The 27,515-nt window shown below is 40.0% G+C and overlaps 1 protein-coding gene across 1 annotated transcript; it reads left to right on the forward strand.

Moving 5' to 3' along the window:
* Nucleotides 1-96: 96 nt before the first annotated feature.
* Nucleotides 97-27,111, forward strand: sptlc3 (serine palmitoyltransferase, long chain base subunit 3). The gene is made up of 12 exons (XM_088422053.1): nucleotides 97-273; nucleotides 3,410-3,601; nucleotides 6,563-6,717; nucleotides 8,271-8,419; nucleotides 13,208-13,332; nucleotides 14,404-14,497; nucleotides 17,486-17,591; nucleotides 17,961-18,180; nucleotides 22,201-22,327; nucleotides 23,982-24,117; nucleotides 25,720-25,849; nucleotides 25,916-27,111. The coding sequence occupies exons 1-12, from the start codon at nucleotides 163-165 to the stop codon at nucleotides 25,976-25,978; spliced, it is 1,608 nt and encodes a 535-aa protein (XP_088278179.1). The 5' UTR covers nucleotides 97-162; the 3' UTR covers nucleotides 25,979-27,111.
* Nucleotides 27,112-27,515: the final 404 nt, after the last annotated feature.

The raw sequence follows: 27,515 nt of genomic DNA on the forward strand, positions 1-27,515 counted from the left end.
GTGTGTGTTTCTTTTTTTTTTTTTTTTTCCCAGCGGTCTGTCGTGGTAGCCGGCACCAATTACAAAATCATGGGAGGCTGACAGTGACGCGACACAAGGAGGAAGTCGATACAATGCACCTTGATACATGCTCAAAGTTGACAGCCGACACAAGCACTCGCCATGGTTCAGGGGGGAGTATGGTACGACCGGCCCCTCATGGAAACTTTAACCCACCCGGATCAAAACGGATTGAAATGCAAAGAAACACACACCCATCGCAATTCGGCACAGGTACGGACGGGGGGGGGATAGCTTTTTAAATAGGCTCAATAAGTGTGCAATGTAACTTGACAGCATTGAAACAAGCGCTGCTCAAAAAGCGCTTCTAAGTCGACTTTATGACTATGCTTATAGCCCGACACGACTCGCTCTGTGACGTAAGCCAAATTTGAGCTCACCTCACTAGAGATACGTTTTTGATCATGTTCTACAATACATTTTATGTTTTAAGGGGAGTGTCTTGCATTTTGACTACTTCTGACTATTTGTCATGTAACTCTTACAAACACATTGTGCGATCGGCTTTGTTATTTGCGCTTGCAGGAAAAAAACAAACATGTTATACGTAGTCCACAGTTAAACTGTCCTGAAGTAGGAAGAGACCCCACCCTTGTTAGTTTACCGCCAAACTAAAGCAGCATTTCTTTGCCTCCAGGCAGTGGAAATGAGGAAGCAGCTGTGTAACGTTAGGTTACCCTGATTTCGTTGCACCTATTGGCCTGCTTGTGTTATTTTTTTGGTTGATGTGCATGTGGTTTATTATTGCACAGGTTTTTGTTTTCTCTGTCATATACATTGCAATGTGTGAGTTAGATGCTTGCATAAGCAGTGATAAAACATGTTTTTTAATAGCTACATAACTGTTTCAAGCCATAACAGCCTGGAAAGGGTGTGATATAGCTACAAATATGATCCTAAAGGCACATATTAATCAGCGTTTCATGAATGTTGCGCTTCCACAAATGATCATCCACTTGCCAGCCTCTGCCTCAGAAATCCTAAGACTGAAGATTTGAATCTCAGCTGTGACCTTTTTACTTGATAAAATTTGCATGTTCTCACAGTGCTTGTACTTTAACTTTTTTCCTACATTCCAAAAGCAACCCACATTGTGTTTGAAGACGCTCAGTTCTCCATGTTGTAGGTGTTTGTTTTTCACATATGCACCCTGTTGTTATCCGGTGACCAAATCAAGGTGTAACTCTCCCTCAAAGTCAGCTGGGATAGGTTCAATGGCCCCACCTGGGCGAGGACCCCCTAATGAGGATAATTGGTATAAAAAATGTTTATTATTTGCACACGTTTAAACCACAAAATACTTGTGTTTAATTGTGCATCATCAGATTTCCGGTTTATGTTGGAGACCTAATTGTAAAAAGTATTCTTTTTCCTAAGACCCAAAAATAGACAAGGATTTGAAAGGCCAAAGTAAAATGTTTGCAGAGTTAACATTTTATTTGAAGAGAATTAACAGTTAAATTAAAGTGACAATATGTAAAATTTAGACCGTTTTTCATTAAACATAAATAAATTATTATAAAGTGTAGAAACTTGCAAATAAACGTGTTAACAACGACCAACAGTTTGTTGTGAATATAATCATAGTTATCATTAAATGATATCACATGTGGGGTGGCACTCCTCCAGAGGTTGACATGTCTGTTATAGCTACCACAGCCGGAGGAGGAGTTTGTATTGCTGCATTTACCATGATTCTCCTGAAGCTCCCACGGGCACATGTGAAAAATTATACATACTTCCTTTATTGTTCAAGGTTATGACATCTGAAATACACTGTGACAAACATCACCTTTAAAACTACTGGGATTTATGTTTGACTTGTGTCCGTCCGCACCCGTAGATTTTGAGTAACAGACACAAATCTCATGATACAAGATGTCTCACGCGATCCACAAGAATGAGGCAAGATGAAATTTTGCAAAATTTGTAAAATTATTTAATGCCTAACATATGATTCCCAGTTTCGTAATTTTCTTTTACTAAGCAGACTCCCACTGTAGTGGGAAAATGTAAGTATAAAGGGTAAGCCAGGCTCAATTTTCAGCTACATCTTAGTTCTTTCCTAACATGGAATAGTTTAAACGAACATAGCTCATTTTAGCTGTGGTGTATGGCCTATTTTTTTATTTCTTTTTTTTTGCTGTGAACCATCTCTCTTATCTGCCAATGTTTTACCATCCTTTTCTTCACAAATATTGTCACAGGTGAATTGAAAGTAATCATAGCATCATATACATACACTCTGCACAATGACACACTTGATACTGTTATCACTGAATACTGACAAGCTGGCTGCCAGCTATAAGCTGCATTATGCATCATACAATAAATACCAGTGTAATTAAGCTGTTTTAGCGCCCTGAATTGGTAATTGAATGTGATTTCAGAACAGCAATGTTTTTTTATCAAGTCACGACTCGTGACGTTCCCGCGGCAACAGGGAGCGCAGTATCAAGATTAGCCGTTTTGACAACATGGTTTCTGAGAACACCTTCAAAATGAAAACCCTTGTGTCAAAGCACAATACATCATTCGGTATGGTAACGTTTACTTTGAACTCTCACCATGTTTAGTGGTGTGTTTTACAGTCAAAGCAAAAACAAGGAGTGCATTTTCCTATGTATTCCCATTACCAAAAAACAGCATAAAAAATGATCTTACGCTGTGCAGGGACACGGAATCTCGTGGCGTTCTCATCTTGCAAGATCATTGTGACGAGATCTCATCCCATCCCTGCAGTAGCGACCTATCCACATTTCTGGTCTCTGGCATAATGCTTCTGCCATCAATACCTTTCTATTAAAATGTACAAATGGAAGAGAGATTAAAAAAAAAAAAAAAGTTGATCAGGCCATGAAAAATGTTGGTACTTGCCCAAAACTGTGCCACCCTAAATGGATCGGTTAGAGAGTGTCATAAATTTAACTTAAAGTGTTCAGATTTACATGACATTTTTGCAGCAAGGAAAATTATGATAGTACTGACGTTGTCATTGCATTTAACACCGCTTAGCTTGTGTTTGTAATCAAGCCACACAGATGCCAATGCTGTCTTGTTTGAATTATAATGTGGGCCTCTTGTTGTATAGAAAGGGTCGGAGTTGATTGCTTCCTCCAGGCAGTACATATTGGAGTCCTCTGAACATGTGCCCGTGCTTGTGGCTGTCCCTGTTATTGTCATCCTGTTTGGCTACCTGAGATACTTCCTCAAAACACTGGTCTTAGGGAAGCAGATGTATACCCACCAAAGAAACAAAAACAACAGTTGCCCATATTTACGCAAATGGCATTGTCCTCTCTTCTAGATCTCAATAAATGACTACTCATGTTGGTGTCTTTCTGTATAGAATCATGTCCAGTGTCCAGATGTCTCCTTTGGCCACCACAAGCAGGAAGTTTTTGAAAAAGCGCCCATGCACGTGGCTGTCCTGACATACCTGGGCTTCGGCATTGTCACTCTGTTTGGCTACTTTCGAGACTTCCTCAGAGCTGTGGGCATCGAGAAGCGCAATCTCGCACAGGAGCGGGAGGAACAGAAGGTAGGTTCCCGTCATTTCAGTCATCTGCATATTGCCTGCATACGTACATCACGCAGAGACGCACAAACGCACAGTTGGCTCAAAGGCCTGTGCGTGCTTTTAGTATCAACGCATTGTGTTTTGCCCCAATTAACTTCAATGTTTGCTCTTTAGCGCTTTCTCCTTCTTCATGCGTGTATCGTGCGCCTTCACACGAATGTTGCTAGGGTTGAGACAGCATACCACTGGGAGAATCTGTTGAAGACCTAATTAAATCTCTGAGGAGTTGAGATCCCCTCTATGTGTCTGTGCATCGCATGTTAGGGAAGACAAGACACACCATTCTTATGTTCGCTGCTGCCGTATTGCTGCACAGTTGGAGGTTTCTGCAACGAAACAAGTAATGTAGTGACTACATAATTCCCAGGAAATATTCTTTCAATGTGAACATACATCTGCCGGTAATGCACACAGACTTTAAGAACCTCTATTATGATATTTCAAACTATCCGTCTGTGTATTATATTGGATATGTAATATTTGTCTGTGTACAAGTCGAGTTTTTTTCCCCCCTCATTTTCAACCCCCATATTGGGGGATGTCTACTTATACCCGCATAACTCAAAATCAGATGAATTTTCTCCACATTCTGTGTTTGAAAAACATTAATTCAAATGCGGAATAAGTAATTTGATGTAATTTACAAGGCTCAAAATGATTATATGTGCCTCTAATTATAGTACTATAATGGTAGTATAGTTTACTATATTATGCATATAGTACTATAGTATTCTATAGTATGCATCTGTTTTGGCGTTTTCAAATGCGCTTTTATCAAGCGCTGCCTTATTGCCTCTTTGTCAACTGCGTGGATAATTTTTTTCGGCGGACTTGCCCCATTATGAAAAGGAAAATACGGCTTGATTTGTTCATTCATGACAAAAATGCGAGAGCAGTGGCATTCATGGATTTCAGCCGGTGGGAGAATAAACACAAAGAGAAGCAACGGATCCACGCTCTAATCTCGCCATGGTCGTCACTTGGGTAAAAAAGGCTTCAATGAGGCTTTTCTGGAGACCTCCATTTAAAATTGGGCGGGTCCGGGGATGACTACCTGTGGACGAGTAACGTCCACACGTTGTGTGATGTTTGCACAAATGATGAGCAGGAAGGAGACGTACGTCCAGGATTTAAATGGGAGAGAGCTATTGGCATGTCAGATAGTAGTAATGACTTTTAAGGCTTTTCGACAAATTCATATTCAGCTGTATCAAAAAAAAAAGACCCATCAAAACTTCAAATCGTTTTATCATTGCAACATTAATTTCAGCATTTGTGTCTATGCCGGGGTTAGCCAATTCAGGCCCTCGAGGGCCGGTGTCCTGTATGTTTTTCAGTTTTCTCTTCCCATCACACCTGATTTAAACCATTAGCCATCAACAAGCTCTGCTGGAGCTTGAAAATAATCCTAATCATTTGAATCAGGTGTGTTTGAGAGACAAAACTGGAAAACATGAAGGATACTGGCCCCCGAGGTTCGGAATTGCCCGCCCCTGGTCCACGCGCTCTCTTACCTCACATTTTTCTCATTTCCACCCCACCCCTCCAAAACCAGAACAGTATGTGATTAGATGTACGATGAAGAAATGTGTCTAAACGTACCGTAGTTTTGTCATTTTAATAACACACACCATGTGTTCTAATTGAACAGACATGATATGTGTAACCACTAAAGTCAAGGGTATACTTATACACGCGTTTTTGTAAAAAGCACCCAAATTTAAGTAAAAATTTGTGGGTCGACTTCTGCATCGGGTCGACTCATACACTGAGAAATGTGGCCCGCATATAAAGGATTAAAAATGATCGTAGGTAATTTAAATAATTATCAAATATGTTTTTTTTTTTTTTTTTCATAGCATCATTTTTAACTGGGAAGTGAAATGTCTGATTGACTGAAACTTGTCTCTCACCCTCATAATGTCATTCTAAAGGCAACCGGCCACAAAACAGTATGTAAACTAAAAAGGTAACTGGGCACATAACAGTTTTGAAAAAATAAAAATAAAAATACGCTAACATTGTAGTATGTAAACTTATGTGCACAGCTGTGATATTTTCAATACACTCAAAAGATAAGACATGTGTAGCTCGAGAAAAATGGGTGATCAAAGCCATTTTCATACAGCATGAATGTTCTGTATAAATTCATCCATTGCACATGTTTTACAGTGCTTCCATACAACAAAGCTAACGTGTAGCTATGGCTATGATCTTTTAATCTGGTGCTACTGTGGGAGTTGTGCCAGCTTTCATTTGTAATTTTACGGCAAATCCACCCATACTGTATCACTTGTATTGGTTCACCATGCAGTCCTATGTGAAATGATGACAATTACAAATACCTGCTGGTTGTCAGGGCATATGCTCCTAAAAACATTCTTGCCACTTTGTCATGTTCTATGGTAAAACGTTCAACTAATAAATGAAACATTGTTGTTATCTTGGCCGACTGTGCAAAATCTCTTCTACCCAACTTCGGAATGAAAACAAAAGTAAAGGGCTCCTTGGATATTGAAGGTCTCTGCACACACGGGACGGAAGCACCAAAGAGGCGCTATGAGGGCGTTGCTCCTCACTCTGACATTACAGAGACAGACACAAGACCTGAAGTACCTCATTATCTGCTTGGGCGGGGCCGGCGCTAAGAGCACAGAAGAAGCAAGGAATTCTCAGAAATGGATCAGCAAAGGGAAATAATACCTCTGGTGTGTTAAGGGTGGGATACTAACATTGTAACAGGATTTCATTTCACGGCCTTTTTTTTTATTTTTTTTTATTTACATTAGTAGTATAGTGAACGGAATCAAATCAAATTGAATCTTTTTCATGTAAGAGGTTCTCTTGACTCATTAAATCTCATGGATACTAATATTTACAGGAGTGGGTAAAAGCTCAAAGTGTGATTGTCTCTACTTCCAGGATTTTGTACCACTTTACCAAGACTTTGAGAACTTCTACACTCGAAACCTGTACATGAGAGTCCGAGACAACTGGAACCGGCCGCTATGCAGCCTGCCAGGGCCAGTCTTTGACCTGATGGAGAGAGTTTCTGATGACTACAATTGGACATTTAGGTACTGACAAGTTTGTGAAAGTAACCCAGTCTTTTAGCCTGAATTTCCATCACTGCTGTCTGAGGGACATTCGATCGATTAAATAGAAGAAAAAGCGATTCATCAGCTTCAAAGGCATTTTACAGTATCTAAAAAAGATGGAGATCTTTATGGAAAGGTCCTTCAGGCACATCTATACTTTGTTGGAATAAGACAGCACAGTTTGTGTGCATATCATAAGTTGCATTTTTTTTGTTTTTGTAACAGTATGTAAAATCTCTGCATATGAATGCAGCACATACTTAGTGGCTATCGCCAAGACTTTTTTCATCCAATGACAGCATGATTAACTAGTTATTTCTCATTGCCCTTTATTCACAATTGAACATGATTTTTTTCATGATGTTGTGTTGATGTTAGTAGACGTGATGTGTAGGCAAAAAAAGCGTTGTGGGCAGGAGTAAAGCTAGCTTGTATCAACCATCGCTGTCAAAATTAAAGATTGTTTTGCCCATGGTTTTGATATCGATTTATTACTTGCTACTTGATGCTCTTCGCAACACACTGTGTTATGTGACCTGATTGTGTTTTTCTTCCTTTTATTTATTTTTTTTTATACCGGTAGTTTCAAGAAAGAAGTGAATCTTGGCAGTTCTGTTTTCTGAAAGCACTAAAATATAGTTGTCTGCCAAGTGATGCCCGCCTCTTTCTCCTTTGTGACAGATGCTTGGTGGCAGAGGTTTTTGCATCATCAAAACATCTTTTTTAGACATAATTGTTATGGATTTAGTTGTCTTTCGGCCAAAAAACGAAAATGAGTTTTTTGCCATTTTCGAATGTTTTCAGTGACCAAAGATTCAGTACATCCCTCGTTATTATTACATAATCACATTATTGTTGGTGGTATATTACCACCAGCTGTCGCTGTTTGAATGCGCTTTATACAGTGGAGTTGAGTTAGCCATAATGTTTAGGTAACACCATGGCTTCTCACACACTTTTAACAGCTTGAAAATTTCTTAAAATGAACTGCATCATGAGGAGAGTGAATGGCATAATCAGTCTCAGGATTGGTGTGATTGTTGACATCAGATTTTAATCATAAATTGAAAGTCTACTTTTTATTCTATACTGGGACGGTAATATTAGAAATGTGAATGGGTAAAGAAGATGATATATTTTTTTAACTAAACTGAAATGATGTTTCTAAATAAAATGGATTAAGTCTACATTTAACCTGATTTAACTTCACCCTAACAAGTGAATCACTTTGACATTTATTCACTTTTGGGTTTGAATTTAAATCTAATCTATGTTTTTATCATTCTAAATTGAGTTGTAAAGTTGTTTGATTCATGTTCTATCTGAAGAAGTAGTTGCTCTTTTTTAATAAACATTTGTTGTTTCACATCTTGTGAATGAATCACCACAGAAGTAATGTGTTTATATTTTAAACGTCTTGTTAATTGAACATTTACAGTATGTGCTTTTAATGCTGTGTAATAGAAGAGCTCTATGTGTAGGGCAAAAACCTCAAAATACTAATGGATTCCCTAATGTTTGAATGCTTGCAGATTAACTGGCAGAACAATACACAATGTCATCAACATGGGCTCCTACAACTACCTGGGCTTTGCAGAAAACAATGCGGATTACCTTGAAACGGTGGCAGCCAAAGCATGCCAGTATGGGGTCGGCGTTTGTAGCACACGGCAGGAAGCAGGTAAGCATGTGGTCAGTGTTGCATTGGGAAAGAAAAAATGACTAATGAGCGGGTTTGAGCAAGGCCATTAATCCAGATGGCGTTGTCTGACACTGCTTCAGAAGTCATCAGCCTGCATCTGCTTTACAACACTGACACAGCACGAACATGCCCGATTGGAAACTCGAAATGAAACTCCATTTCCCTCATCACATATGCCATCATTTATTATCTTTCTGGTGATTTATACTGTCTGCAAGTTTAATTATCTTTCAGTAGCTGCAATGTTGTATGAATTATTCACCCTTTGTTAAATTATGTACCACTCTGGCACAAGCTGAGATCATTATAAGATCGTCCAGTACGATGGGGAAATTACATCTTATGGTGTTATGAAACGCCGTGGACACGAGGCGGGAAGCAAGAAGAGAACATTTGAGAAGTGTTGGCGTGACTTGGATCAAAGGGAGACATAATGGTCTTCCCATGAATTCTGAAAAGCATGGGATCTTCAGAAGATCTTGTCTAGTTTCTGATGGTGTCGCAGTGAGATTGAGGGCTGGGATCTTGTGTTTTTGTAATCTGTTCTGATGAAATCTGATGCCTAACCACCAGCCTGCTGCTGACATGTAAACATGGCGCAGGAACTTACCAGACAGGTTGCATATTCAGAAAGTTTAAGAAAACTTGAATCTCTCTCTCTTTGTTCTCATTGTTATGTTGCCTTAGCAGTGAGATGGCTCAGAATGTTAGCTTAATATTTATAGCCTAAGCCATTTTTAACTTATGGTGACAGTATAAGCCAAAAAAAAAAGTTTTTTTTTTTTACGGTAATCTGCAAAAGATGAATTTAGGAACGTGATTGTTTTTAATTTTATATTTTTATATATTCCATTTTTTCAGTTATCAAAAGCAAAATGCTCAAATGCTGAAGAAAGAGAAATAAATACATTGTGGTTATAATTTATATAATGTTCTTCTTTTTAAAAAGCCCAAATATGTTATCCATAATTCATTTCAATTATTTATTTATATAGTGATTCTCTTCCCTCAAGGACTGAGAGTGAAAGCAATAATAAGTATTTCTCAGGAGACCCCAGTATATCCATAACTAAATATTTTTGTGTCCCAGTAGAATGAAATTTTCTTGACGTCATTTCTTTCAACGGAATGAAGCCAACATTCTTGTCTTAACCTATGTACCTGAAGACATTCACAAGGTGTGGCAAGGTATGGCTAAGAGTAAAAGAATTTCTCCTGCAACCTGTGGTATGCTATTCCTCAAAATGAGAGGAGAAGAACAATGGCAATATGTGGTTGCACACCCTCTTACAGTATCCAATCCAATCCAACTTTATTTGTTAAGCACTTAAAACAACCACAGCTGACCAAATTGCTGTACAGAAAAAAAAAAAAAAAAACATCGCAACAGACACAACAGCTCAAAGACATGAACGCTAAATCAGATAAGACAAATGAGTAAGGGTCAAATTAGAATAAAATGAAGTATACAAATAATAAAATAGCGAATAAAAATGATAGGGATAAAAGAATAAAGGAATAAAATAAAATCAAAGTAAAAATCCACTGTCTTACACTCGGTCAATAATTATTAAGCAGTCACATTCAAACGCATGTTAAATGCCGTGGCGCCATACACTTGCACGTAGGTGTTTCTGATGAATACTGTAGTTATAGTCACTGATAGTCATTTCTTAATAGAACAAACCATTGTATACGGACAAGCAATGGTATACGGGGAGCTTTCGCTGCATCTTAGGAATCACATTGTTCAAGGCGTCAGACAAGAGACAAAGACAACAAACTAAAGCCTCAGTCAAGAAGGAGAGAATTAGGAACAATTCCAAATCCGATCTATCCATCCCTCCTCACAAGGTTTGCAGGCTTGCTGGTTCCTATCCCAGTTGACTTCAGGCAGTAGGCGGGGGAACCCTTAACTGGTTGCCAGCCAATTTGGGGGCACACTGAGACAAAAAAACATTTACGCACCCAGTCACACCTAAGGACAATCTAGTATGTCCAATACACCTGCCATGCATGTTTTTGGAGTGTGGGAGGAAGCCAGAGTGCCCGGAGAGAACATCAGTCTAGCCAGGTAAAGCATGTATCTATCAATCATACCTGAGTGTGACCCCACACAGGCTTGGGGAGAACATGCAAACTCCACACAGGAAGCCTAGAGTGAGGTGGATTTGAAGTCTGGTCCCTGAACTGTGAGGCAAACGTCTTAACCACTGCGTCACAGAGCTGCTTCAAATAACGTGTGTTGGAATCATTGTTAATATAAACAGTGTCTCACAAATGAACCTGACACCGTGCTAGCACCTTTTAACTGTAAGCCCCCCCCCCACACACACACACACACCCAAAGACAAACATACACACTCTTAAAAAAGATCCGAGCCTTCTAGAACCAGAATGCTAGAGCTACAACTAGAAAGCTATGAAATTGAAGTAGAAATTGAACTAAACCAACTTTTTCCTTTTGCGGACCACTAAAAATGACATCATATGTGCTCAAGTCCCAAGTAACGACGAACTCAGCTTTTGAATGTCATATGACCAAAGCCAGAAACAGGCGAGTCGCGATTTCATTATCTGACCTTCGAGCAAATGTGATGTTTTAGTAAAATTGTTGTTTGCATTATGGAACGTATTATTGGAACTGTAGTCTTGTGTGTTTTGCAACCGTTTGCAAAGCATAATGCTTCAAAAAGGCAACGCGTCAAACATTTATGGAGTCGATGAATAACCTATGGTTCGGCTCTTTCCACAATCATTACTTTGATATGATGCATGTTCTCAGATGAAGGGCTAACTACAAGGAAGTCTGTCATGATAGCAAAGTCAAAAACAGGCCACTTTATAAAAGACTCTTCTTTCATGACAGACTGTGAGTCAAGGTTGTAGATGCAAATCATTAACTCTTCTTTGGGGCTTCTTTTCCTTGGCCGGCTGTAAAAACGTTTTGAAACAACCTCATTGCTTGCTTCAAATGAAAAAGGGCAGTTAATATCCCAGCAGGAAGACTATGTACATTTGATCTTTTTTGTTTGTTTGTTTGTGCATTGCTGTGTTCACTGTTCTGAATGCGGCTTATTGCAATGGCATAAAACACTCACTATATGCTACATACACACATTTAATAAGAGCTCATTCAAGGGTGTTCCCCTCTCTGCTTTTACCAAGATATTAAGGCTAAATTTTGATCATGAAGAGCATTATCAAGATTGTGAAGACAACGTGCGGCATTGATGAAAAATGGTCCACTCTGGCTTTCAGTTATGTTGATGAAACTCATAAATCAATGTGACTCGGCACAATGCTGTGTAGATTTGAACGTAATGAAAATCACTGAAAAAAACAGTACTGCATTGCCATGTTATATTTTTAGGACTTGTATTTGCTTGCAAAATGCTCTGCTAGACCATTTTGTCATTTTGCTGATCTAGAGGAAATAGTTTGCAAACCTTATGAAGTAAGTGCTGTTAGGTTCAGCCTTAAACCAACTCTTTTATACATTGCATAACATTATTATATAGTACATACATACACCAGACTATCCCAAGATGTCACCTGCTTCCACTGCTTCATTGAAAGTGTTGAAACTTTTCACAAACATGGCCAGGTTTGGGAGAAGGGTAAATGTTGGAGCTGCCCATTTAGCAGCTTAAAAATTAATATTTGCCAAACGTTTTCCCTTTTTTTATGTGTTATCGGAAAAGCAACCTGTAGAGTGCCTAGTACAGTGTATTTAACATTTTGATTCATCTTTCAAAGCTGACAGAATATTGTGGGCTATGTCTATGTAAACGGGTGGTATCATATGAAATATTGATTTCCATTTGTTACTTACTTGTAATATATGTACAGTATTGTATGTATGAAAACACTGCCATCCAATATAAGACGCAGGTATATGGTGGTAATATGAAACTTAAATGTCTTTATATATATATATTTTTTTTAATTCTCTACCAACTGCAACATCCTCTCTTTAACAGACTGAACATGCCTGCATATTTAGATATAACATTATATTGATAGAAAATGGATGGATGGATATTACCAACAGAATACTGCAGCGTTAAATAGCAGTTTAAACTCGAAATCAATACTTAGATAGCATTCTGTCTCCTGTTGTTTAATTGATTATTCTAGTGAACATTGCACACACTGCAAATAAATAATGTATACAATCATAAATTTATAAATGCAATTATGTATACTGTATACCGTATATCAAATTTACACGTCACAAACTTTTAGACCATATCTTTTTCAATTTAGACCTTTTTTAAAATATTTTTACTCTAATAATATATTTAAACCTCTTTTCGAGCATAGCCATTGATTCACATCTTTTCAGTTCTATTTCATAGTTGTTCCATAGACTGACTCCTTGAACACACATTTGCTTAACTGGTGGGAAAAACCAGCTGATAAGGCGCACTGGACTATAAGCCACAGGGCTTAAATCATGATGAAAAAGTAGCTGCTTATACTCCGAAAAATACGGTATTTTAAAAGATGAGAATTCTCGTCCATGGCACTGAAAGAGTTTTAATAAAACAAACCAGTTTTAGCAGATTTTAAACATGACATATCAGTGGCCATTATTAACTTTATGGCAGAAGCAGATAAAATTTGACCGTGAGCCACTTGGCTCCAGGGGCAGATTTTGAACATGTTTAAAGGCAAAATGAGCAGTAGAAAAAAATGAAAAGCTAGATGGATTTAAGTGTGACTCATGTCGTGTTTGATTAAACTGTTATTTCTGTCATTTAGGAACCTTGGACATTCATATGGAGCTTGAATATCTAGTGGCCAATTTCCTTGGCGTGGAGTCCTCCATGGTGTTTGGGATGGGCTTTGCCACCAATTCCATGAACATTCCTGCACTTGTTGGCAAGGTATAAATTCCACGCAGTAGAAGAAAATCCAATTGCTATCCCGACTATTGCAACAAATTTGATATTAACGTAATTACCCAAGCTTTTGCTGCTCTTTTTCATATGGCTCACGTAAATGAATACCAGTTAACTCAATGCTGAACAAATCCCGACTCACCCCATTAATTAAAATAATCATAATTAAACATAACAGTCGCCGGGAGGTTGAGGCTCTGGGTCTACATACTGTAGTTGCCTTCAGATACACTGACAAGGAGGGGCACGTTTTTGTTAAGAGCACCTCTCAAGGGTATTATTAGCCATACACTTGCCTGTCGGCACACCAGTCAAGCTCACACAGACAGTCACAGGTTACCAGGGGCAACGCGAGCACTGATATCTGATTGGAGCGGACAGGAGGAAGGGGCTGTTGAAGTGATGAAAGTGCGGCAGCATTTATGGCGCTCAAGAGGTTGCAGCCCCCACTGTAACCCTGCAGGGGCAGGGAGGGTCACCCCACGCTGCCAACTCTGACCTCCGATGCAATGCCAAGATGGGCCTTGCATTCAAGTGACAGATGCTGTTGGTCCAGGGACCATGCCAGTTGGATCTGAAGCTCAAGGGAGGCTATCTGTCACTTGGTGTCAGCACACCCTTAATAAGAATTCATTTAAGCGTGGAGTATGATGGCAAATATTTACTACAGTGTCAATATTGTATATGAGGAGAAAAAAGTAGCAGACAAGGCTTTGCAGTCTGTTCACATTGTCCAGCAATACAGGCTGTCTATAAAGGCTATTTACTGTATGATTGATAAACACGGCTTAAGTACCGGTGACTAGTTTTCAGGGTTTATTTAACAGACTTTCATCAATAGGCTGCCGGAAATACACACCTCCTATGTGATTTCAAAATTTTGATAACCACCTTTGAACCAGTCCATTGAACAAATCTGATTCATACGGACTTGCTTTTGTCCTATTTTTTATTTATTTCGATTGTGAAAGGGTTTTGTGGTCGCAGCAATATGAATTTTGTCATGCACGTTTTTTAGTCAAGACCAACTGAGTTTCAAACATTTCTCTTTCCAAGGGCTGTTTGATCCTGAGTGATGAGCTCAACCACACTTCTCTCATCTTAGGGGCTCGACTGTCTGGAGCAACCATTAAGGTCTTCAAGCACAATGGTAAATCACAGCTAGAATTGACCATTTGAGATGATTCCTGTGGGAACGCTTGTCATGAATGCATTTATGATAATATACTCCAATTTTAAGCTTTGAAAAAGAGCAATTTGTGAAAATGTCTATACAAGTCTATTTTGAAATTTAGAGGTGTAAGGTTTAATGTGTTGCCAAATTAACTCATTCACTGCCATAGAGCGATATAAACGTCAAAGATCCTTTTTTACTGATTGCATTCCGTAATGATTACACTTGTCACCATCGAACAATTAAAAATGCATTACTTGTAAATAACTGATTTAATCTGCCATTTCACCAAAGAACATTAAATTGATTCGCTTCCAATGATGGCTAGAGAAATGAAAGATCCATTTTGTCTGGCCTGGCAGTGAATGATTTAATAAATAAAATGTTTTAAGCGATTGGACATTTGCTTCGAGACCTACAATTGTCCTAATTCCCAGTTTCAGCCCCCCAAAAAAGGGAATAGTCTCAGATATTGCCAATCCTCTCTCTATGAAAGCAAACTGATTATCATTGTAAAATTCTAAGAAAAATTTCTCTTTTCTTAAAGTGATGGAAATGAATATTGAAGTTCAGTTCATTGATTAAACAACAAATTAGACAAGATTAACGGATCATTCGAATTATTGGTAGTTGCAGCCTTGCTTAAAGGGGCAATGTGTACAATTTAACGCAACTAGTGAAGAACAAAATCTTAATTAAAAAAATAACAATATTTTACAGTATGCAAAAACAGGCTGACATTTTAAGCAGCCATCATTGAAGTAGGCTTGTGTAGTATGGGATCTCTGAGACACCGTAGTGCATATGCTTCAAAATCAATGCATTCTCTTATACATTGTCAGTTTAAATATCCCTTCCTTACTGCATAACAACAATTGCTATCGTAAAAGCATGGAATCCATTAGTTCTGTCAATAGCGGGAAGCACTTTTTGGGGAAAAAAAAAGTTTAACAAGAGCTTCGCTTTGACCTGGCAAAGGGTGCCCAAAACATGTGCACGTTGGTGTGTGTAAGTAGACCTAGTATCACCTCCATTCATTAACATGTATTAATTCCAAACTTAGCGCTGTAAGAAAAACATTACTTTCTCCACAGCAAACGATTTGCCTCAGGAAAGACCTACTTAACATTCTATGTTTGGATCAGCAATTGTGAAGGCTTTAATGAAAAGGGTTCACTTCACAGGCACGACCGTGTTTATCCATCAGCAGAAAAGCTGAATGTGTATTTAAATGAACGTGTCAATCTTATTTCAATTCACCCTGCTATTAGGTTGGCAAAGCATGTGCAGTTTTTTTTTCAATCAAGGCTATAAAGATGTATTAAACATGAAAGATACATCATTCGCTGCGCTTAGATAAGGACCATCGACTGCTGGTTCAGTAGACAGGACAAACGAGACAGTCCACTAGTGCTAAATGCATACTGACAGGTACAAGCCAAGTCAGTTATAGGTATTTCCAAGCAGCTCTTCCAGGGCAAAGAGCCCTGAGGCAACTGAACAAATGACCTCTCGCTGCCTTTGTACCTCCTGGACTCACTTCCATGCACTCTTATTAGAGCAAGACTCATATTTACAAATAGGGCTGTACCAGCCTACTATGCCACACCCCAGATTAATAATTAACGTTCAATGATATTCTTTGAGCTGTAAACACAAGTGCCCCCCGCAAAAAGTCAATAAACTGGTCTGTGTACGTAGCCTGGAGCCATCACGGGCATGTATATGTCATATACATTAACATTGTTGCTTTGGGAACTGGTTCAGTTGCATTTCAGCACTGAAGGTGAGTTAGATACTATCACACAAGGGATGCACATGCCTGGAAGAATACTTGTCCGGTGTGACGCATGAGGCTGTGGCTTATCTCAAATCAATACTAATTTAGTGGCAAACGGGCTTTACCATAAGTCTAACTGGTCCCCACTGGTGACGACATCGGTAAAATTAATTGTAGTAATCTGCTTTTCCGGGAAGCAAAATGATCTGGAAAGCATTTATGTCCTTATAAGTGAGACTGTTACTGGTCTGTGAGGGTTTGCTAGGTCTGATGAGCAGGGTGAGAGGCCCAAGTTACATTTACAGCTACTGTTGTTCAATACTGCCATCTGCTGGTTAGTTCAAAAGTCACCATCATGAACTCATGCTTTATGCGTTGTTGTGATTCGTGCGCTATCAATCTATATGATACGTTTCACGAACAAAAGAAAGGAGCTATTTTCGAAATGCAATGTTCATATTTATCATCCTCATTCAGCCTGCACCTGTTAGTTAGTGTCTGCCTATATTGAAGCCACCAATTATTCATACTCTGGCCAAATCTAGACATAAAAATGAGAGGTGAAATTACTTTTCAATTGAGACGTTTGTGAGTGTTTGGATTTTATTTATTTTTTTCATCAATACCATTTGGGTTAGTGCAGAGTAAATTGTTTCCGTAACATTGTCAAGCATACCAATAATTTTAATAATGTAGTAAAGACTTAAATGTTAGTTTTTGTGTGATTTTCCCATTTAAAAAGCCTTCTTAATGCATCCATCCATTTTACATACCACATAACCTCATCGAGGTCATAAGTGAGCCGCTGCCAATACCAACTAATTTTGGGCAAGTCAGCGGACACACCCTCAACAGGTCGTCAGCAAAATGATTGCAGGGCATTTATAGCCAAACAATGAGCAACACACCTGTTCACACAATAAAAAGTTAGAATTGACCAAACACATAGTTTTTGGAATGTAGGAGGAAGCCAGAGTACTTTCAAAATGACCAAAGTCTGAATAGTGAGGCGGATTTAAGCAAATACACACCGTGCCACCCAGAAGATGCCCATTTAATTAGTAAAAAGAAAGTAATTCATATGAAATTTGATAAGAGTAAACCAAAGATTTTGATTAGAAGTGGTTAAAGTCAAGCATGCAGCCTTTGTAAAAATCTGTCTCTGTGTGTGTTTTATGTGGAAGACATGGTCCATTTAGAGAAGGAGTTAAGAGACGCAATTTGCTCAGGGCAGCCTCGAACACACAGGCCCTGGAGGAAAATCCTGATTATGGTGGAAGGCATCTATAGGTCAGTTGCCATTACGCCGCACACACTTGCACTGTACAATTGTCTGAGACATTTGCCTGGTGTCACTTGGTATATCTTAGTATTTAAAGGCTTCCAGGTGGTCTTAACAAAGACTTAGTGTCTGTGTGTCAATTTCAGGAGAGAGTTGAAAAGAACAGTGTGTTTCAGGGGCTCTATGATCTATCTCATTGGCTGCAAATCAAGGCCAAAAGAGCCGCAAAGGTTGATTAAGCTAACTACATTCATTTGCCCTTTGCATGAGTTGCTTAGCCCATTTGAATGATACAGCATTTTACTACATTTATAAAAGTGTGTCCAAACTGTCATTGCGTTAAAACTGTGCATTTACCCCTTAATTTGTCATTATAGTATGGAGGGCTCAGTGGTACGACTCCCCGAACTGATTTCTCTGAAGAAGAAATATAAGGCATGCTTATACCTGGATGAGGCTCACAGCATCGGTGCGGTGGGGCCAGGAGGGAGAGGCGTGACAGAACTGTTTGGGGTGAACCCAGCAGATGTGGATGTGATGATGGGCACCTTCACCAAAAGCTTTGGGGCAGCTGGAGGCTATATTGCAGGCAAAAAGGTAAGTATCCACTCCCAGGTTTTTTCTTTCAGTTCATTCTTCCTTCAAATTCGTACCTATGCAGTACCTTTTTCTATGACCGATTGTGTGATGACGAATATCAGTTTTTATTTTTATTTATTTATTTATTTATTTTGGAATCACAGACAAACACACAGTTAATACCGTATTTTTCAGACTACAAGTCACGACTTTTTTCTCATGATTTGAGTCCTGCGGTCTATAGTCCAGTGTGGTTTATCTGCAGTTTTTTTCACCCGCCACCAGGGGGCAATTCACCGTTAAAAGCAAATGCATCTATCTGTTCAAGGTGTCAATCTATGGAACAGCTATGAAAAGATGTGGCTCACTGGCTACACTCAAAAAGAGTTTTAAAAATATTTTATTAATTTTTTTTAATGTCTCAATTGAATAAATGCTTGTATGTGTATGTTGTATGTGTAAATTTGATATACAGTATGTCTGATTGCACTTATATTCTTATGATTGTATATATCACCGAATATCACCGATATTTCACCGAAAATGAAAGGGAGACAGAATTAGACAGGTTTGAGTTTGAACTAATATTAACTCGAATGTTTTCTGTCGTCGTTAAATTGAAAATATCCCACCCATCCATATTTATCCATTTTCTAGAAATATGTTGATGCTAAACATGCATGTTCAGTCTGTTGAAGATAGCATATATATATATATATATATATATATATATATATATATATATATATATATATATATATATATATATATATATATATATACACACGCACACACACACAATGACTGGTACTTATTTTCAAAACACTATTCAATAGCCATGTATATGCCCATTGAATAACATGACATTAGATACAAGCAGCTTGAATGTGTTAACACCACATTGTGGTCGACCCTCACACTACTGTGACTCATTTTTTCTGGGCACAGAGATTGTTAGTTACATACCATAACCCCATGTGTGAGAGCAAGTGCAACTCTCTACTGCACAATTCCTACTAGAATTAGAGGTATTACATAACTGATGCTAGCTTTCAAAATAAAACATTTTCATGAATGGTTCTAGTTGGGGACGTCAGTAACTCATCTGCAAGTACTTGGGTTTTTGGAAGTGGAGAGTCACAGATAGAACTGTGGACAAATATGAGTTGCGGAGCAATATGAATTGCAACTTGTTGTTTTTGAACTGCTTGTCTGCTTCTTGACTACTTTCAAGCAAGCAACTGTGACTCAGCTCAGAGGTGGAGTAACCCTATGCGCACCTCATTACTCCTTACACGTGTGAATATGAGTGTTCAGCTTCTCCGTGTGGTATACAACCAAAATATAAAGCAAATACAGTACAATGGAAGTTACAACCGCATCTGTAAGTCTAATAAAGTAAAGAAATTACTAAACCCTTTTTTGTTGTTGTATATCAATCTTTTGATCTGTAACAATAACATACTGTATCTTTAAGAATATGCTAAATTGGGGGGCAGGAATTATATTGTTTGTAATCAATTTGGCACATAAGATATCCAAATTGTTATGCTACACAATAGTCATACTAGTGGAATACCTTTGAAATCAATACTCCAATGAAAGTCACACTCTCAGTCATCACGGAGGTCTGCAAATGTTTATTGTAGTTGTAGGTGGACCCATTTGTAGAAAATAGCCCAAAGTGGCCTACATTTTATTTAGGTCCAGAAGCCAAAGTAACAAATATTATCTAACAGGCAAAAATGGGAACAGTGAAAAAGTGATTAACATAAAAACCATACATATAAGATCTGACAAGTATTGAACAGAAGCACTGTGCACAGATGAAAACGACACAGGTTTGTGAAAGGCAAGCTGACACGACTGATAAAAAGTTCATCTTTAGAGGAGGCAATATTTGCATATATTGATATCCACAATTCCAAAAGACCGATTTCTAGTCTGTTCCTGGATATTTTTCCTTCCACCGACCCTAAGAGGGTCATACTGTAAAAACCTTGACATGTTAATTTAGCTAGGTTCTCATGACAAGATGTTTAAGATGAATCATTCTGTACACACTTTGTCACTAGCCATCTCTCTCAAAGCTCACATACGTCCAACAAATGTTGCCCAGGCATGCGCAATTTTGATTTACTCTATTAAGAAGCGCACTTGAGTACATAACCGCACAGGTTTTGCACCACTTGATTAAAATGCTGCAGAGGAAGTAAACATGTTGTTTGAATTAGGAATTGTGAACGGAACCCTTCCTGTCCTTTCCTTATGTTGCCTCAGCCATAATAAGAAGGTACAGCTGGCAGATGGCCAGCCCCTTCTTGTGGCAACCTCGGAACTGTGCTCCAGATTTAACAACACAGCTTTAACAGGCATGATCATGTTTGAAGTACCAACACTGTGCCTGGCTTGACAGCTGGCTGTAGTAAAGTTCAGGATGAATTCGGCTAGATAGAACTTCTCCACATACTGAAGAGGTATTTGTTGGTGAGTTTTTGGGTTGACCAGCAAATAACTCAGCATATGGCTTGTGGAAAACAGGCCTTTTGTAGCATTTCATGAGGGTAGAAAGCATGAGGGGGAAATGGTTATGTTCCTTTTAAGTTATTTTGTTTTTGCCCTGTTTCTGCTTTTGTGGACGCATACTGCAACATTAGTAATCGTGTAATTTGTGTCTGCGGCTGAAGGAGACTGTCTTAAGCTGTCGCTCCGCACCCCGGACGTGAGATGGATGCTCTTTCTCTGACATGTTGGTCTTACTGGTGATCTTGGTCACACCAAAACCCTGTGGTGTAAATCCTGGTCTTAAAACACAAACAGATGCAATGTTGGTTCGGGATTTGTATCCTGTGTGTGAGCATTTCCCCTTAAATCCCTTCCCCTCACATGTGCACGAGGAAGCCGCAGCCGCCGCCCAGTGGGGACAGATGGCGAGTGGAAGCGGTGGCCAGACAGCATCACCAGCGAAGTGTCATCACCCGCCACTCGCTGGCCGTCGCACATCCCGCCATAGCTTTGAGCATGCTCCAACCTCGCAGCACTTTCCACATGATCAGTCCTGCTTCTCACATCTTCCCAAGCAGAGGCAGAAGTCATCTCCCGCTGACATGTGAGAATAATGAGCGTGGCGGGGCCTATTCTGGCTCATTTCAGAGTTCTGCTCTGGCTCCCGGAGAGTCGAGAGTGGGTGGTGACTCATTGACATAGGTCATTACGATGACAGAGAACCGTCCTGGAGATTGATCTTCAGGTGTAGAGTGAACGTGGGCTTCCTCTAGTGGTTTTTCCTTAAAAGTGTATTTCTTCCATTATCTTAGCTCGTGCATGTCCAAACCTGATCCTCGAGGGCCGCTATCCTGCATCTTTTGATGTTTCAGTTTTCTAATGCAGCTGATTCAAATGATCAGGATCGTTATCAGGCTTCCGCCGAGCTTGCCGATGAGCTGATCATTTGAATCAGGTGTGTTGGGAGGGAGAAACCTCAATAACAGGCAGCTTGCACCCCTCGAGGACCGGGAGGAAGCTGGAGTGCTCAGAGAGAACCCACACGGGCTCTGGGAGAACATGCAAACGCCACACAGGAAGTGAAGGCCGGAGCAAGGTGGATTTGAACTCTGCTTCCCTTAACCGTGAGGCGGATGTGCTATTCACTGCACCACCGAGCCACCTGCAGAAGTGAATTGAGGCATTGAAATACAATTATAAACCTTGGATGATACTGTGCATTTTTTTTCGCAATGAACCTTTATACATTCACGTTTCAGAATTCTCTCTCACTTATTTACAGACTTGTTGGGAGCCTAACTTTGCTAAAAGTCAGGCTTTCCTTAAGTTTGTGCTCAGGCCATCCGTTACCATATTGGTGCCAAGAAACGGTGTAGTAATTATAGAGTTGTAATATATAGTTATAAGAATATATTTGGAAGGGTTGGGCGTAATTTTTTTTATTTTTATTTTATTTTTTTGCATCAGGGTTCAGCCTGAATTCAGCACAATATTTGCTTTAGTGATGGACATGTCGTCAAACTTTCATTGCAGGAATTGGTGGACTACCTGCGTAGCCGGTCCCACAGTGCCATGTACACCTCGAGCATGTCTCCTCCTGTTGCTGAGCAGATCATACGTGCCATCAAGTGTATCACAGGACAAGATGGTAGCACAGAGGGTAAGTACCACATCAGTACTAGACAAATCTGCTCATCTCAATGTAAACCGTTACACCTGCACATACTTTTTATGGAAACAAAAGCAATCTGAATCCGGAGGACTGTACCAATGTTAGCATTAGGAGTAAGTCCAAACCCGCAGGGGAAGACAAACAGCTGCTCGGTCTGAAAATATGGTAGCAATTACAGGGGTCTGCAGTGGTAGAAAGAAAGGAGAGCGGAGGGCGTGCAGTACCCCAGCACACGTGACCCTCACATAGAGGAAATCATTTTCATGTGTTTTAAGGAACCGTAGACCTCTGAATAGTTTCTGCTTTAATGGCATCAGACATGAGGGCAGGGAAGTAGTCATTAGTCGAGGTACCACCAAAGAACCCCCCCCCCCCTTCCCCACTGTGTTGTCAGGCCTAGCAGAACTGGGCTTGCGCAAGTAGAATTCGGCCCAATCTGTGCCCCTGAATATTAACAGCAAGTGGGAAGGTCACCACAGTCCTGCATGTCATTGACAGTGCACTTAATGTTCTGCGGTGCTTTAATCAGTATGGCAGACTAGACTGTGGAATATGCAATCATGTTGGAGTTTCTCAAGTAAACATGCTTTGCATCTAACATAGCCAAAAGAAATAATTGTGGAGATGCGTTTTCCAGCAAACACTCATTCACGAACAATAACTCCAGTGTCCACTTCGTCACTAATAAACAAAGTCTTCATTTATCTTTGTGCCTACAACAGATAAGTCTCATCATTCCCTCCCTCCTTTTTTCTCTTGAATGTAGAATTTCACACTTGAAAGCAAAGTGGTGGCGAGAGCTCAGAAATAAACTCTTCACATTTGCTGTATCGAGCCTTTTTCGCAAAAGTGTTCTTCATCTACAAAATGTTGCCTGTGCTTCAGGACCGAGGCCTGCATGTTATGTGTTTTCCCCCATTTAAGATAAGGAGAGTTCCAAATGCTTTCTTGCATCCCTTCCAATCGCTCCTAGGTAATCAGAGGTAAACAGAACCATGCTCCAAGACGCAGCTGGGCCAGCCACGTAGCAGGCTGGCTCGTTAGGGAACACGGGTGGTGTCAGCGAGCGAGCGGCACCCATGCTACATTTGATTTTGTCGCCATACCTGAAATACATGCGGCACTTTGTACATTTTGTAAAAAGTACACCGATCTGTTAGAACAGAATCTGGCAACGTGCGTGCATGCACAGCGTGCCCGTCTGTGGCCAAAACTGAACCATCTGCTGCTGCAGCTGAGTTGTAATCACCAACTTCATACGGGAGGCTGCTCAGGCCCAGATGGAGGTGTAGGCCTTGCGTAGTAAGATAAGAACTCACGTTGCATTTGTCACTGCTGGCAACTGAATGTGGGCCTGCGAGGGGAAGCCACAGGGAACACGTAGTCAAACTCAAATTAGTGAAGTGCACCAAGGCTGAATTATTCTAAACATGTCTATCAGACGCCATCTATCCCTTAGTTTTCCGTTCCGCATACTACTCTATCTAGGTCAAGCTATTTTTTGGTTTGTACGCCACACGTCTACACATTTGTGAGGAGATTCTTTTCTTATGTAAAATTGCTCAACGTCAAACCGACTGACCAAACCCTCGTGTCGACACTTTGCCCAAATCAACTTTTTCTCTTCTTGATTTTGTTGAAGGTATTAGACGCATCCGACAATTGGCTCAGAATACCAGATACTTCCGGGCCAAGGTGAAGAAAATGGGCTTCATCATCTACGGCAACGACGACTCACCCGTGGTCCCGATCTTGCTCTACATGCCGGGCAAAGTGGTGTAAGGATGCTGCAGTTGTATACACATATCTCTTTTCTGGCTCCGCTACATGTCTTGTCAGATGAACTGTTCGGGGTCCCATTTTGAAGCATTAAATGCTCAGCGTTGTTTGTTGTCACAAGTAATTTTCAGCCACATCAGCGTGTTTCACGTTGAAGTGATTTGAACGGCTGCCACAACCTACATTTAAAAGTTTTCCATGAATCACTCGTGTGGAGAAAACATCAGGTAGCTATTATGCAGAGCTCACTCAGGTATAATGTGTCTTCTAGTGCATGATGTGAACTTTTCAATCCCTGAGGAGTTGCTGTATCATACGACAAGACAGGATGGATTTATATTTCATATGTATGTGTGTGTGTATATACAGTGGGCCACCGTCTTACGAACTTAAAGCGTTCAGCGGCTACGCTCGTAACTCGAATTGCTCGTATGACGGGCAATCCAAACCTATGTCAATTCGTGAATGCGTGCAACGCGTGCAAAAACCTTAGGTAAAAACATCACGACTTTATACACATATTAAAAATTAGTAACATAATCTACTGTACAGTTAAATTGAACAACATAAATATACAAAGGAAAAATGACATTTACCTTTGGGGCGACGTCACTTGAGCTGGGTGGAGGCAGAGGGGAGCAGAGACCAACCCGCAGAATTTATTGATTTATTTTCTTAAACTAGAACTTTTCTCAAACGAGCACATATCACCGGCGATTTCCTTCTCTTTAATCCATAATAGAAGAAGCCTCTCCATTTTGTTGTTGACCAAGGTCCGTCCCCTGGCAAGGAAATTCTTGCCCTTAGAAGATTGCCGAGCGGTTATGGCCATACTCACGAGCAAGGTTAACTATGCGTGCGCCTCCTTCGTATTTTTTTATTATCTCCTGCTTCGTTTCTATTGTCATCATCCTCTTACTTCTTCCTTTACCGCCACTAGCAATTTTAGAAGCCATGTCTTACAGATAAAGTTTGCAAAGTCTTCACAACACACCGACCAGCTGTGCCATCAAGCTAGATGAAGGCGTTCGGCCAATAGCATATCGGCATTTCTGTGATTGACGTGACGCCGGCCAATAGCATATCGGCATCTCCGTGACTGAGACCGGGACTGTGACTTTATAAGACCAATAGCATATCGGCGTTTCCCTGTCATGCGAGAATAGTTAATTTTGTTGACGCAGCAAAGCGTAAAAAATGGTGCGGACACACTGATCGGCATGTTGGATTGTTCTTAAGACAAAAGGTTACGCCGCGGTCCACGTTCGTAAGATGAAAAATTCGTAAAACAGGGAGTACACACTGTAGCTTGCTCGGGGCCTTCCTCCGTGGAGTTTTTATGGTCTTCCTGAGCCCACGTAGGTTCCCTTTGGGCTCCCAAAACATGCATGCTAGGTGTATTGGCCGCTTAGCATCCTTGTGACCACTGGAATAGGTGCCAGCGACCCTACTGAGATTAAGCGGCTACAGATAATGGATGGATGAATGAGGATGTGAATCTACATGCCATATCACTTTAAATTGTCCTTAAGTGTGATTGGGGATGGAGTAGCATTACATTTCCTTTCTTAATAGATTTTCATGTTTTTATCACTGACCAGAGCTTTTGCCCGAGAAATGCTTGAGAGGAAAATTGCTGTGGTTGTGGTCGGCTTCCCTGCCACGCCGATAACCGAAGCCCGCGCTCGCTTCTGTATGTCTGCAGCCCACACCAGAGACATGCTGGATGAGGTAAGTCGTGCATGTTCTTGCTCAATAACAAGCACACACTCAATGGACCCTTTGCTTTTTCCCCAGGTCTTGCACCACCTGGACGAAGTGGGGGACGCTCTGGGTCTGAAGTTCTCACGACGGAAATAATCCTTCTGTTCTGACCTCTGTAATGAGAAAGACTTTGAGCAGGACGGCTAAGGCAACTCTTGACCTCTTCACTGTCATAACCTCACTCAACCACATGCCTACACAGAACCAGAACACAGTTTATACCACAGAACAAAGTCAAACAGTATGATGATTTGATCAACAAAAAGTGAATCTGAACTCAGATTCTTCTCAGATTTCCTTGGAAATGTAATGTAAAAACAGACATATTTTTTAAATGAATCCAATAAATTGCATTTAGTAGGGATTAATGACATTGTCAAATATTATTTAAAGATTGACTTAACAAATATGATTCATTACCCTATAAAAGAAAGTGAGACTACAGGCCATAGAAGTTGATTTAGTAATAATATAAAATATTGACAAGTTGAAGTTATACATGCAGTTGAAATATTGGTTAAGATCAGCACATCTATTATTGGTCGCTTATTTGACAGCGACTACAAAAAGTGAAAAGCTATAGAGGCGCTTGAGTTGGCGCACGGCTAGCCTGTGACGAGTGCAGACAGCTGTGTAGATTCAAATATGCGTATGCGTTGCGTGAGATGTAAAAAAGGGTCCAGACTTGCAGGGTGCCACCCACGTTACACTGCAAGACAGCCAAATATTGGCAAGCTGCTTTTTGTGTGTGTAAAAAGATTTTTTTTTTCTTCAAAAGAGAATGTTTTTTAAAGGCACTCCTGCCACAACTTTTTAATTCCGGCCCATCTGGGTGATGAATTTGTTGGGCCTAGTTTAATCAAGGCATCGTTTTTATGTTCTAGATCAGGGTATTTATGAATTGCGTCATTTTGTTTTGTTTTGTATTGAACCACGTTTGGCTCAGGCATGTATTTCATGTTTATGTTTGTGATATATCATCTCATCAAAATCTTGCCACACCTACAAGTACAAACATAAATGAAATATCACCATTTTCCTTTACACAATAAGTGCCTTCTTATCTCCCCATCAATATGACAATTCAATGCATTCCAAAATATATACAAATGTCACATCAAGCTCTCATTCAGCATAAATGATAACCTCTGTGTAGGTAATAGATCATTTAGCAATTACTTCTTGACGTATGATTAAATCCTTACAAACCCTGAGGAAGGTGCAAAGTGTTGGGGCTTGTTTTGTTGGAAGATGTCTCATATTTTTCACAGCTTCATTGTTGATGTTTTAAAGACCAGCTTGTTCCCTTTGACGCGCACAAACTGCAACAGTTGGGAAGGTAAGCACTCGGGGTATGCAGCACCTGAGCCAACAGAAACCTAAACCGGCAATTAACGCAATGAGCTCCAAATTCTCCTGCAATGGGGTAATCAGTTGATTAACGCAGGACGGATTATGGATGGATGATAAATGTGTTTTTCACAAGGTGTCAGATGGGCTCCAGTCGACGCTTGTTGGCCCTCGGGGGTATCGCTGTCTTTGTGTTTTTTTACTCTGTGTAAACATCACTGTGATCACATTTTACAAGAAGAAAAGGAAAGATTTCCTCTGTGATAAGCATGATATGCATATC

This window comes from Hippichthys cyanospilos, chromosome 8, assembly GCF_059441005.1.
Source record: "Hippichthys cyanospilos isolate Australia breed blue-spotted pipefish chromosome 8, RoL_Hcya_1.0, whole genome shotgun sequence".
Classification (NCBI taxonomy): domain Eukaryota; kingdom Metazoa; phylum Chordata; class Actinopteri; order Syngnathiformes; family Syngnathidae; genus Hippichthys; species Hippichthys cyanospilos.